Source organism: Sminthopsis crassicaudata, chromosome 2 (genome assembly GCF_048593235.1).
Source record: "Sminthopsis crassicaudata isolate SCR6 chromosome 2, ASM4859323v1, whole genome shotgun sequence".
NCBI lineage: Eukaryota > Metazoa > Chordata > Mammalia > Dasyuromorphia > Dasyuridae > Sminthopsis > Sminthopsis crassicaudata.
This window is the reverse complement of record NC_133618.1, coordinates 592104264-592118309: the sequence shown is the minus strand read 5'-3', so window position 1 is coordinate 592118309 and position 14046 is coordinate 592104264. Positions and strand designations below refer to the sequence as shown.

General features: G+C 31.3%; 1 protein-coding gene across 4 annotated transcripts in view; it reads right to left on the bottom strand.

Moving 5' to 3' along the window:
• The window catches only part of ATRNL1 (attractin like 1), a 1155405-nt gene that overhangs the window by 678745 nt on the left and 462614 nt on the right, over nucleotides 1-14046 (bottom strand). For all 4 annotated transcript variants that reach the window (XM_074295693.1, XM_074295689.1, XM_074295690.1 and 1 more), the window contains 3 exons: nucleotides 11485-11579; nucleotides 6632-6710; nucleotides 4409-4566 (listed from right to left, as the gene is read on the bottom strand). In XM_074295693.1, the coding sequence (XP_074151794.1) occupies nucleotides 4409-4566; nucleotides 6632-6710; nucleotides 11485-11579 (332 nt within the window). The remainder of the gene's footprint in view (nucleotides 1-4408; nucleotides 4567-6631; nucleotides 6711-11484; nucleotides 11580-14046) is intronic.

Here is a 14046-nt window from a genome sequence, read left to right as displayed (position 1 = left end):
AGAAGGATAAGAGCTGGAGGAGATTCAAGGAGAAGACTCTGCATTGCATCAGGCTTGACGGGGCTCTCTGAAGGAAGGGAAGTCACTTCTCTGGACAAGAGTTAACAGCAACTACCTGGAGACAACGGTTCACTACAGGAAGAAGAATCTGTCTGAGAGATTTGAGTAGACACAGCAGATCTCTTCCCAGAGAGCGATCCGGCAGCTTCTAGAGACGACAGCTCGCTACAATTACTGATCAGGAATAAGCTTTCATATGATTGTTAGAGTGACATTTTTAATTGTAGTCATGGTACCTTTGTTTTATTAGTATAATACATATTGATTGAAGGACAAAAAAAGGATTTTACATGCCATTAAAAATCTGTTAGGTAGAACTTTCTTTTCCTTTTACGTAATAAGTACAACAGGTAATTTTAAAAGTGGTCCTCTTTATCTTAGATTCCTTCTGTTCTTCTTTCTTTCCTTTTTCTTTTATTTTTTGGGAGGGAGAACAGTGTGAGAAGGAAAACAGAGAAGCCTATCCATACCTTTCCCTTCCTTCCAAACTGCTCTCCATCAAGTTAAAATAAAGAAAAGAAAATCAAAATCCTTCCACTAAAATAATATAGTGAAGTAAAACAAATCATTGTACTAGCCACATATTACTAATTTACATCTTGAAAAATTACCTCTACCTAGAAGGAGATGATATCATTAAAACTCTGTAATCATGGTTAGTCCTTTCATTCATCAAAATTCTTGTTTTTGAAAGTTGCATGCCTTTATAATGTCTTCTTGCTATTTTAAGTTTGTTTTTTTTTTTTTTGTCTCTGTAATTGTTTTTGGCTGAACTATTTAATTGATAATCCATTCCTAAAGATTCTCCAGCTCCTATTTACCTCTTCCCCCCTTTGCTTTGATTGTATTATAATTAGTCAAAAATTCCCTTTCTTTTATTTTCTTCTATTTCATTTTAACTTATTTGGTGAGTTTTTTTTAACTGTTTTCTTTTTCAATCTATTCTGAATTTTTTTTCTGATTCATAAGTTTTACATATACATAATTTTTCTTTGTTCTTTGAGTAATTCCTCAAAAAGTAATTCCTCAAAGCTCCTGGAGTAATAGGATTTGAATTTTCTCTTCTACTATTTTATGTTATTGCCCACACAGATTATTCCCTTCTCTCCCACTTTTTTTTTTGTTATGTTTCACATTTAAGAGAGAAATACTGTAGAATGAAAAATAGCATCATTTTACAGAAATCACTTTGTTTCCCAAATTATGTAGCTCAGCCCTATGTCCTGCCATGACCATTCTCCCTTTCAAAATCTGTCTTTTCATTTCATCTGTCTCTGTGATAGAGATTTCAGTTTTATCCAAATGTTAGATAGACTGTCTGAGGCAGCTGTAAGTTGCCCATCATTTGTTTAAGCAAAGTTCAGATAAGAACTCAAGAAAGTTTTTTAGGTACAAGTTATACTACAAGACATTGAGGATCTCTTCCTTCTCTGAAATTTTACAATTCTTTGGCTTCCTAATTCCTAAGAATAGATACAAAAAAAACCCTCCTATGTTTCATTTTCAAATTCATTTTAATAAAGTAATTGGATTTGTAGTACCTCATTAACAACAGATTGCTGAAACTCCTCATGGCATTTACTGATAACTTCTACTCCTCAGAGTTTTTAAATCAGTATTTGTCACTGAGCAATGTTAAATATTCAGAAGGAACTCGAAAACAAAGAAAGTTGAAATAATTAAATATGCTACACCAAGTAAATTTTATTATGAGGACAGATGTTCTTTTTGACTTTTATTAAGCAGTTTTTTCACTTACAAGGTTTAGTCTATTAACATGGAAGATAACATCTTCACAGAACTCTGGAACCAGGACTAGTATAGCAAGAGGACTGCTGACTATTTCCCCTAACTCTACCAGTGAAACTTGAGATAGAAAGTTTTTCATTCTTCAACGGATAGCATTCATTTTATTTTAATTTGTATAGTATTTTATTTTTCCAAATACATGCAAGATGGTTTTCAACGTTCACCTTCAAAAACCTTGTCTTCCAATTTTTTCTTCCTCTCTTCCTCCTCATCTCTCCTGAAGATAGCAAGCAATCTAATATAGATTAAATATGTGCTAGCATTCATTTTAAAATTTTCCCAATTACAGGAGGAAAATTCCTAATAAAAATATCCTATTCTTGAATATGCCATACATACATGCATATGTTTTTGTGTGTATATATGTTAAAAAAGCTCCAAGAAAAACAATGCAATATTATACATATCTATCATTTCAGTAAAAATGTGTTCATTAATGTATTTTTTATACTTCTAGGCTTTGATAAAGCAGCACTGTTCTTAGTGTCATGTTGTAAAATTCTGTTAGTAATCAAAAATAAGGATTAATATGTTTCTTAACAACAGCAGTTACTTTCCATATTCTCATTATTTCAAATTTGAAACTGCTTTAACAAAGCAGATTTAAAAACATTTTTAACATTAAGTCTGGTACTGTTTTTAATGTATTAAACACACATACCCTACTCATTTAAACATGGGCAGAAAGTTGCAACACAGAAGTAATTTTTAACTTTCTATCATATAAACCATCATATTACAAAGATTTTACTCATATTAAGGAGAATATATCATGTAACTGATGAATAAAATGGAGAAAAACATTATTTTACTTTAAACTTCAAATTTATCTACAAAGATCTAATCATAGAACAATGATTTTCTAATTTAACTTGGTTGAATACAATTAGTCTTAAAAGCCAAGCTATATCAATAATGTCAAATGAACTGGGCTATGTATCAATCATTCCATAGCAGAATATGAAATATGAAATAATAAGAAAAATGATTCCTAAAAATGTTTTAGTCTGTTATTAAAAAATGTTTGATTTTTGAGTATCAAATTTCTATCATGAAACATGCATGTAATACATATATAATTTAAAAGCTTTTTAAATTTTTAGAGTTTCATATGCATAATTTTTTCTTGCTAAATACTCAATTGCCTTCTTTTAGAAGCTATACCCTCCTTTTAAAGTACTAAAAAGTTCCTTTTATCAATTAATATTTCTATCAAATTTTATTCCTCCAAAAAATCACCCAAATAGTATAAATAAAATGGTTTTGATTTTATTACTCACCTGACAGAAACTCTTTTTTTTTTGCTTTGTAAGGGAAAAAGTTTCAAAACCATATTTTTTTTAAAATAGTAGTTACTATTTCATAAAAATTTAATTTCAATTGATACTGTGTTTTAATCCATTTCACAATAACATCTATAAATATTTAATAATAGCATTTAAGTATTAAATTTCTCATCTCCCTAAGAAATTAAAAATAATAAAATTATTCAATTTTCTAAACATTTATTAAGCACCTACTTTTTACAAAATACTATCGCAGATGCCATGCAATATTAAAAAATGTTTCCAGGCCATAAGAAGCTTATAGTCTAGTGAGATATGGCATGTACAGATGAGGAAACTGAGGTACTGAGGTCTAAAGAAGCTAAGCAACAGCATGGTTAAGTCAGAATGTACTCCTCTCCCATCATACTTTTAATTAACTTGATCCTTTTAAGGACCAAGCATACCAAGTCTAATACTTTTTTTCTCCCACATGATAACTCTTAATATCTTTAAAAGACTGATTCAAGCTCTTGTCCAACCCCACCTCCTGTACATACAATATATTTCAAGCTAAAGATGTTCAGATCTCATTTAATTATTGTATTAAGTGAAACTGATGTGCACATGTATATAATTTGGCTAAAATATTAATTGATTTCAGTAATGCTAATTTAAGTCAAACAGATTAAATATTGTTAGGTTCCTTACTAGGTGATAAGTCGGTACTTAACAATTCTCTAGCTCAGAGTTCACACCTTTAGTTCAAACCTTTAAAGGAGATTACACCTTTAAAAGGAGCTAGTTCATTGGTTATGTAAGGAGCTCACACAAGCCCCTGGGAGTACCCACAAATCCATTCTCTGAGAGGATATAAGGAACTAACAGTGAGTCTGGAAGGCACTCTGGATTGGGTCAAGAACAAGACTTCCCAGGAGAACTTCAGGGAAGCTGGAGGAGATTCAGAGCCGGATTCGAGATTCTACTGTAGTGCTGACTGAGGACACTTGGACAAGAGCAGACTTGCAAGAACTAAAGGAAAAGCCTGCTCATGGAGATTCACAACTAGGATTGACTTCCGGGAAACCCACAATCCCTCACTCTTGGAGGCAGAATCTGATTCATTCTCATGTCTACCTTCGCTCTGGCTGGAGGTTCCAAAAGCCTCCCAAGAAACCTGCTCCCAGAGAAGGATTTATAGAAAAGAAACCCTCCCAGAGAAGGATTCGAAATCTAGAGACAATAGGACTTTACAAAATATAATTTGTACTTACCTGTATTTTAATTGGCCAAGAAAAGTTGCTGACATAGACATAGAATGTAATGTTAGGATTGCCTCTGAAATTAAATTTTTCACAGGAAAAACTATCTCTGAATTCCTTTATTTTGACTCTGTGAATTAGCAGAATCTCCTCTCCCGATATTGTTCCAGCTAAAATGCAAATAACATTTTTTAGAATCCAAATTAAGCAACACAGGCATGTTAAAATCAAGAAATATGATTTCATACTCAGTCATTATAGAAAATACTTATATACTTGAACATATTTATGTGTATAGTTAGTACTCAGGCTAACTCTTGGTCCACTCTATTATGATCCATTATATCCTAAATACTCAATTTATTACAAGTAAATGTAATAAATAAAACTCTGAAAATACTCATTTCAGTACATCAGAAAATACTCTGATATATTTACTTAAAAAGTGGAAAATAATTCAATGGGTTGGCATTTCTAAATTACAAAAAGAAGTCCCTTACTAATTTAGGGAATAATTGGGAAGCAAAAGGAAATATCCATGCTTTAAAAGTAGAACTAAATGCTTACTTCCTAAAGTACATAGTAGGATTTCAATAACAACTTCAAGAATTTAACTTAACAAAGTGATGCCAAGTTGAGCCTGCTTCAGTGTAAAATTGACATCTAATTAGCATATTGTTGCACAGTTACTGGTATTTCTAGAGTAACTGAATATAAACTGGTTTTAAATGTTAAGAATTCACTTTGATAATCTCTTTCACTTGACTAAGTAAAGAAAATGTCAGCAAAATTCAAAGCCAATGACCATGGATTCTCGATTGATGAATTCTACACTGTTGAAGTTTAGCTATAACTTGGGTATATAGCACTAGACTTAACAATAATTAAATTTTTGATTACTTTTTTTTTACTTTTGCTTGGATGTTTAGAAATTATGCAAAACCCTCAAGTTCTTTATAACACTGTTTATATCTACATATATATATATATACCTCTACATAATATACATATTATATATATATATATATATATATATATATACATATAAATACATACATACTCATTATGTGTATAGAGATAGAAACACAGTGACAATGGTAAAAATATTCTTGGAAACTAGGAAATATACACTACTGATTTTTAAGATTTTATAAGGATAGGAACTAGACCTATATTTTATTGTTTTATATATGTGTGTGTGTGTGTGTATATATATATATATATATATATATATATATATACTTTAAATAAAGTATATATACATATAGATGTATATGTATATATACTTTAAATTCATAGTTTTAAGAAACTGATTAGATTACTGAGGAAGATACAAAAATTTCTTGCCAGGGTCATGCAGCCAGAATGTTGTCAGAAGCAGGACTTGAATCCAGGTCTTCAAGGCTTTGAGATCAAGCCTTTCCATTTTTAACTATTTATCAGAATGAAAGCTATAAATCTAAACTTCAATATTTCTTCAATCCAAAAATTGATAGATTTTAGACTTTTTCAACCATATATTTGTGACTTGGTAAACTAAAATGAAGCAGTCCATTTTATTCTTAAAGGGAAAAGAAAATGAAAAGGGAATATACTCTACCCCAACCCCCACTCCCATGAATGATGATAGTAGTAGGGTAACTCAACATGAGCATTTGTACTTCTCCTTGGGTGTATTTTTCAAACAGCAATAAATCCAATTCATAGAAGCTTTTTAAAAAAGACTTATTAAATAAAGCTTTTGTTCTCTCAACACTAAAGTTGAAAGGGGCAGGGATTTTATAGGTTGAAAATAACAGATAAGTCAGTTTTATCACTACACACAGAAGAATTTCATTGTATAATATCAATATTAAGGTTAATAATTAAATTTTAGCTTCAACACTGAAACAAAGAATTTAAATCTCAGTCTCTCTAGTCATTAAGAGAGTAATTTATCTTAATTAAAATCACAGCTTTTCATAACAGTACCATTTAAAAAATTTAAATAGAATACAAGTTTTTGCTATCCAAGTAATTTTAATTGAATAAGGGAGAAAGTTAACATGTTAATGAAGCTTTATTCATATTACAAATTATTATCCATATTTAACTAACACAATAAAAACAATGATAATGGCAAAGAATATTTTATATTTGTTATTGAATTTTAAAAGTCCATAATATTAGAATAAGTTCTATAAGTAGTGCTTTGACAATACATGGAAAAGAGATATATCATAAAAATGTTCTTACCTGTTGAACTAATGGACCATGTAATGTTGAGATTAAAGTTGTTTGATGCATTAATGGAAATATCCAAATTTTTGTTTGACTGATAACAAAAAGAAAATTAAACATAAAAGATCAGAATTAAATAACATAGCATTCTAAATACTATGCTTTTTCCAATACATTACTCAAATAAGCCCTCAATCATAGGTGTCCTTCACTGGAGAATAAATGTTGGATTTCAACCCAGAAGAAAGACTTTTTATTTTTAAAAAATATATTTAAATTTTAGTATACCTGTATACAAAAATAGAAGTAAATTATTGTGTTATATTTACAATGTAAAATTCCTTCATAAATTTTTTTTCTTTAGTAGTTTTTTCCAGCAGAGGCAAAGGCAACTGATTTTATGTCCTTTTATCCTTGATAGCTTTATTTACAGACTTTATTATTAATTATCATTTTCAGTAATGACAACTATTGGAGGGGATGTGGGAAAACTGGGACACTGATGCATTGTTGGTGGAGTTGTGAATGAATCCACAATTCTGGAGAGCAATTTGGAACTATGTTCAAAAAGTTATCAAACTGTGCATACCTTTGATCTAGGAGAGTTACTATTATAATATTATATTACTATAATATCCCAAAGAGATATTATAGACGGGAAAGGGACCTATATGTACAAAAATATTTGTGGCAGCCCTTTGTGTAGTGGCTAGAAACTAGAAATTGAATGGATATCCATCAATTGGAGAATGGCTGAGTAAATTATGGTATATGAATGTTATGGAATATTATTGTTCTGTAAGAAATGACCAGCAGGATGAATACAGAGAGGCTTGGAGAGGCTTACATGAACTGATGCTAAGTGAAATGAGCAGAACCATTTGATCATTATAGACTTCAACAACAATATTATAAGAGAATCAATGCTGATGGAAGTGGCTATCTTCAGCAATGAGAGGATCCAATTCAGTTCCAAATGATCAGTGGTGAACAGAACCAACTAAACCCAGTGAAAGAACATTGGAAAACAAGTATGGACTGCTTGCATTTTTGTTTTTCTTCTCAGGTTATTTTTACCTTTCTAAATCCAATTTTTCTTGTGCAACAAGAGAACTGTATAAATATGTACACATATATTGTATTTAAGGTATACTTTAACATGTATGAAACTGCCTACCATCTAGGGACGAGGGTGGAAGGAAGGAAGGGAAAAGTTGGAACAGAAGTGTTTGCAAGGGTTAGTGTTGAAAAATTACCCATGCATGTGTGCTGTCAATAAAAAGCTATTAAAAAAAAAAGATATGAATATTGTACATGTGTGACATATGTCTGTCAGTTTGCTTGCTTTCTTAGGAAGGGGAAATGGGAGAGAGGATGGGAGAAACAATTTGGAATTCAAAACTAATTTTAAAAAATTATTGTTGAAAAATATCATATACATTTTGAAAAAATAAAATACTATCAAATATAAAAAAAATTATCATTTTCAGTTATTAGCTTTTTTCTCCTGACATAATTTTAAGCCTGTTCACCTTAATTTGTCCTTCAACTTCTGGCCTAAAAAAAAATTACTATGCTCCTGGATCAATGACTACTTGTTACAATGTGAATTTTTAAAAAAATATTGATGATACATGGCCACTAAATCCCTTGGAATTCTGAAAATTCTGTGATTCTATGATTCTGGTTATGAGTGATATCTATTTTCTATTTACTACGGGTTTTTAATTTCAATTTGCAACAATGAAAACATAAAGTTTATATTTTCCCTAAATCTTCAGAAAATATAATTTGAAAGCATTAGGCTTACATACTGATATTAAAATGCTGAAGGAAAAATACTTAATATTTTAATATTGACTACTTGATTTTTCTCAAGAGTTTGTCTTCTTAAAGTAAGTCACAGGGCTAAACAAGCAGTAGACTGTGGCTAGAAACTTTTTTTTTTTTTTCCCTGAGGCTGGAGTTAAGTGACTTGCCCAGGGTCACAAGCTAGTAAGTGTTAAGTTTGAGATCATATTTGAACTCGGGTCCTCCTGAATTCAAGGCTGGTGCTCTATCCACTGCGCCACCTAGCTGCCCCCAACACTAGCCTTGAATTCAGGAGGACCCGAGTTCAAATATGATCTCAAACTTAACACTTACTAGCTGTGTGACCCTGGGCAAGTCACTTAACTCCAGCCTCAGGGAAAAACACTAATGCTTTGGCAAGGTTTTCTTCAGTTTAGTGGCCAACACAGCCATATTGGTTTAGGGCAATTTAATTTTCAATTTTACTAATAAAACGCACAAAAATGTGTATATATGTTTGTATGTGTTTTTAAAAATAATCTATTGGTCTTCCATTAAGAGTACTAACTTTATATTTCATTGTGGTATGAAAATGACCTTGGGCTTCTGATAGCTATACTAGTGCTTCCCAGATTCTAGCAGTTCCTTCCCAAGCTTTCACAAGCAAAGGCCTGAATTCAGGTATGTACTGAGAGTATAAGATAGAGAAGTGCCTAATTAAAAGAAGCTCATCACTAGGTTGACTGACTGCATGATGTTGAACATATCTGGACAGAAAAATTCTTGAAATTGTCTTCTACCTCAGTTATAAAATATTTATGATCTTAACATATATGATGAAATGGTAAATATGATCTATATTCAGGAGCTAGATGGTGCAGTGAATAGAATGCCCTTCCTGCAGTGAGTATTCAAATTGGACCTCAGATAATTACTAGCTGTATGATACTAATCAGATGAGTCACTTGATCCTTTTTGTCTCAGTTTCCTCATCTGTAAAATGAACCAGAGAAGGAAATGGCAAACTACTCAAGTGTCATTGTCATGAAAATGCTAGATGCAGTCACATAGTCAGACATAACTGAAACAACTAAACAAGAAATCCATATTGATAAAAAGTACTCTCCTTGAAGAAATTACAAATACTGATGTACTTAAAGGTTATCTTAGATATTAACTAGCCAAGAATTTTAAAGATAATGATTAAATAAGTTAGAAGATAACTTATCTATGTAACTTTGCTTTATTTCTTTGGTTACACGTATTGAGGGTTTTACAGTTAGAGTTACTGTTTAGTATTTTACTGATTATTTTTCTTTCAAAGAACAAATTTACAAATATTATTATATCCTAATTAATTAAAGTAGTAGGTTACAGAGACAGGTCTGGATTGAAGAAGACCTAAATTCAAATCTGATCATACACATTTATTGACTGTGTGAATCTAAGTCATTTAGTATTTGTTTACCTAAGTTTATTCATCTGTAAAATGAAATTAATAACAGCACTTGTCTCACAAGGTTGTTGTAAGAATCAAATGCTATTATAATAAAACACCACAGTTCCTGATATATCATTAAGTGCAGCATAAATGTTATACAGTGTTATCATTATTATTACTGTGAAAAGACATGAGATTCAATCTAACACATTTTAAAGCATGTTTTCTAGTCAGATTATTTTTAATAATTTATTTTTAAATTGGTATCTTTTGTTGTTTAATTATATTTATATTTTACAGTCTTTTTTTTCTCTATATATTAGACTTTCCCTCAAAAAAATAGTAAAAAAGAAAGAAAAGACCTATTAAGCAAAATCAACTATCACATTGAACAAGTTGGCCAATGTACACAATAGTGCAGCTTGGATAAACTATTTTTTCTGGACAGAAACAAAACAAAAAATGTAGCTTTTAACAAGAGTGAGTAACTTTTTAAAAACAAGTGTCAAAGAGTTTCCTCAGCAATAACACCTGCTCTTTACTAGGATAGAAGAATGAAAGGAAAAGAAAAAGAAAAGTCATATAATTAGCGATCTGATCAAATTATTCAATTTGGTTATCATCCTTTTCTTCTTATTTATCTGACTTCATTAGCCTCTTTATCTAAGGGTACACTCAAAATATGCAGCAATAGAAAAGAAAGGAAATTTTTCTCTTTGGTAATTCTCATAAAATTTTGTTTTTTAAACCAAAGTTTAAAAAGTTATAAAATATTTATGGTTTCCAAAAGTCTCAAGTCTCATTGGTATCATTTAGTTTTATATTCAAACTATGTTTTATAAACATAAACAGTTTTTAATAACCAAAAGAATAAAAAATATAAATATGTATTCATAAATATGAATATAGAGATATATACATATATGCATATCATAGAAAATATGAACATTTTTCAATGTTTTCATCTTGGGTTATTATTGATAAAATGGATAGAAAAGCATGCACATTATTTTGTACCACCTTAAATGACTTTGCCTGAGCATATTTTTAATCTGATCTGAACGAAATGATTCAATGATTGTGAAATATATATATATATATACATATACATATATATATATAATTTGTTATATATTTAAAATAAATTATACACTAATATAACAATTAACAATAAACACTAAATTATGAGATCCATAATTCAGGTAATTATGAAAGAACTGCTAAATTTCAAAAGGACAAAACAAAGATGCATCTTTTAGAAAAGAGAAAATAATTTCAATATACTTTATATTGTGTCCAATTTATTAGACTATACCTAGTCTAAAAGAATCATGATAAGGTAAATATTTGTATTATTAATTTTGAAAATGACAGATATAAACATTTTAAAATTACAAAACATCTTGGAAAAATTCACAAGGACTCACAGAAAAGCCTGAATCTTATCCCCAAGTTAATTTTCTTTTTATATCTATATTTTAGAAACCAAAAGGAAACACAGAGTTGGAGTCTTCCATAAAACCCTACAGAGTGATAATTATTGGCAAAGGTGAAATCACAATAAAATATAACAAAAAAATTGAATCCCTTTCTTCTAGTATTATTATGTTATAGAAGATGAATGTTGCTTCCTTACTTGTTCTGGATTTGCTATGAAGTTTATGGCTGTATGATGGCGATCATCCTCCTGTAACAAGCTGAAGGTAAACTGGTAGTCAATCAAAAGGCTATCTGTGGACAAAACAAAGCATAAGCATGAGAACCTATATGCATATGCAAAATTATACTTTCCAAAGGTAATACAGTATCTAAAAAAGACAGCAGACTTTTGGTTAAAATAAATGTTTTATTAGATATTAGAAGGAGATTTCTAGCCTGCAAATATAAAATTTATCATCAAGCAAATGATGAGAAAAAAAAAAAAAAAAAAAAAACAAACAGAAAGAAGTTTCCAATTCCAGATTGATAAAACATAATCATTGAAAAAACTAGAGAAGGGCAAATGGAAGCTAATGACTTTATAAGATGGCAAGAATAAATCAAACATTTAAATACTGAAAAAAAATGGAAAAAAAAAAAAACCCTGAAATATTTCATTGGCAAAACAGCTGAACTGAAAAATAGATCCAGAAGAGACGATGTAAACTTTATCAGCCTACCTGAAGGCCATGACCAGGAAAAAGAGCTTGGATAACTTTCCACATGAGGTCATTAAGTAAAACTAACTAAATATTCTAGAAATAGAGGGGGAAATACTCATTGAAAGAATCCATCTTTAACCTCTGGAAAGAGATACTACTAGGTAAACTCCAAGAAACATTGCTGCAAAATTTCAAAACTATAATCTCAAAGAAAAAAATAATACAAGCTACAATATTCTAGAAGTCAAAGGATCTGGAGTTACAACTAAGAATTAACTACTCAGTGAAACTCAGCATCATCTTTCAAGGGAGGAGAGGGAGCTTCAATGAAGTAAAAGACTGGATCATTTCTACTGAAAAAAACAAACAAAAAAAAACAAAAAAACCCAAGAACTAAAGAAGAAACTTAATCTATAAAGATAGGACACAATAGAACCATAGAAAGGTTAAAAAGAAGAAAAAAAAATATATATATATAAACATTAAATTGTTTCCATTTCTAGAATGGAAAACAGAAATAGATACAGAAATATCTGTAACTCTTGCAAAGTGTCTCTGTCACTTAGCTAGACAAAGAAGGACCTCAATATGGACTGACAGTGTGTTTGTAGATGGACTCTGATGTGATGACATCAAAGAAAAAAGACATTAAGGCATGGAAAAAGCTCTATGTTGGAAAAAAAAAAGAGGAAAGGGAAGTAACAATGGGACAATTAGTTCACATGAAGAGATGCAAAAGATCTATTATAATCGAGGGGGGAAAGGGAGGAAGAGGAGCATTGTCTGAAGCTTGATCTCATCAATTTTGGGTTAAGAGGAAATAACTAACATTCAATTGAATAAATAATAAATAAATAAGAAATTTATCTAGCCTTATAAAGAATAGAAAGAGAAAGAGGAAAAGAAAAGGGAGGGACAGAGTAGAAGGCAGGGCAAAAACATTAGGGGAAAAGGTCAGAGAAGGCAGGAATAATTGATAGAAGATAAGGTAGTAAGTGAAGTGGGTTGATAGATTAGGAAGTGGGTGGAGTGAATAAAAAAAAAAAACCATAACTAAGAACAAGGTAGAAAGAGATAACAAAATTATATACAGGGGAGAAAATAGGATGCAGAAAACAGAGCTGGTAATCTTAACTGTTAATGTGAATGGGATGAACTCTCCCATACAATAAAAGCAAACAGCAGAGTAGATTAAAAAAATAGACTCCTACAGTGTGTTGATAACAAGAAAAGCATCTGACACAAAGACACATACAAAGCAAAAGTAAAAAGCATGGAACAGAAATTATTATGCTTCCGCTGAAATAAAAAAAGGCAGGGGTAGCAATTCTGATCTCAGATAAGCAAAATTAAAAACAGATCATATTTAAGAGATATGGAGTCAAAGTATATCTTGAAAAAGGTACCAAAAATAATGAAGTACTGGTATTTTGGTAAGATGGCAGAGTGGAGGCAGACAGCTGCTAGAGCTCTGCGTTTACTCTCAGAACTTACTTCATGACAAGCCTCGGAGTTAGTACTTGACCAGAAAAGAAACCCACAAATAATCACCAAGAGAAGACATCCTTGAAATTCACCAGAGAAGGGCTGTGTTTGCTTGGGGGAGGGGACGAACAGACTAGGTGCAGACTGAGGGCAGGCAAGCCAGAGCAAGACAGGCAGCTCACACAGCTCAGACCAGAGGGGGGAGGGGTATGATCTCTGCCATTTCTGGGAAAACGCTTTTACCCCAGTGTGGATATTCCATCTTGGCAGCAAGCCAGGAGCAGCAGAGAGGGTGTAAACACTGGAGGTGAAGATTAAAACCCCGGAAAGCTAGCGTCTCTCTTAACCGGCCACCCCCAACCCCCACCTGGAGTGACTCTGAGTTCTCAGAGCCTCAGAGTGTAGACGCAGCACAGCCATTGCTGTTCTGTTAGTGGCTCTCTGCTGCCCTACCCCCAGTCTGTAGAGGAAGCCCATTAACACCATCCAGCCCCATCCCCCCCAAAACAGACCTATTGTTTCTCTTGTCAATTTGTTTTCTTCCATTCTGCACTTGACAAAATGAACAAAAA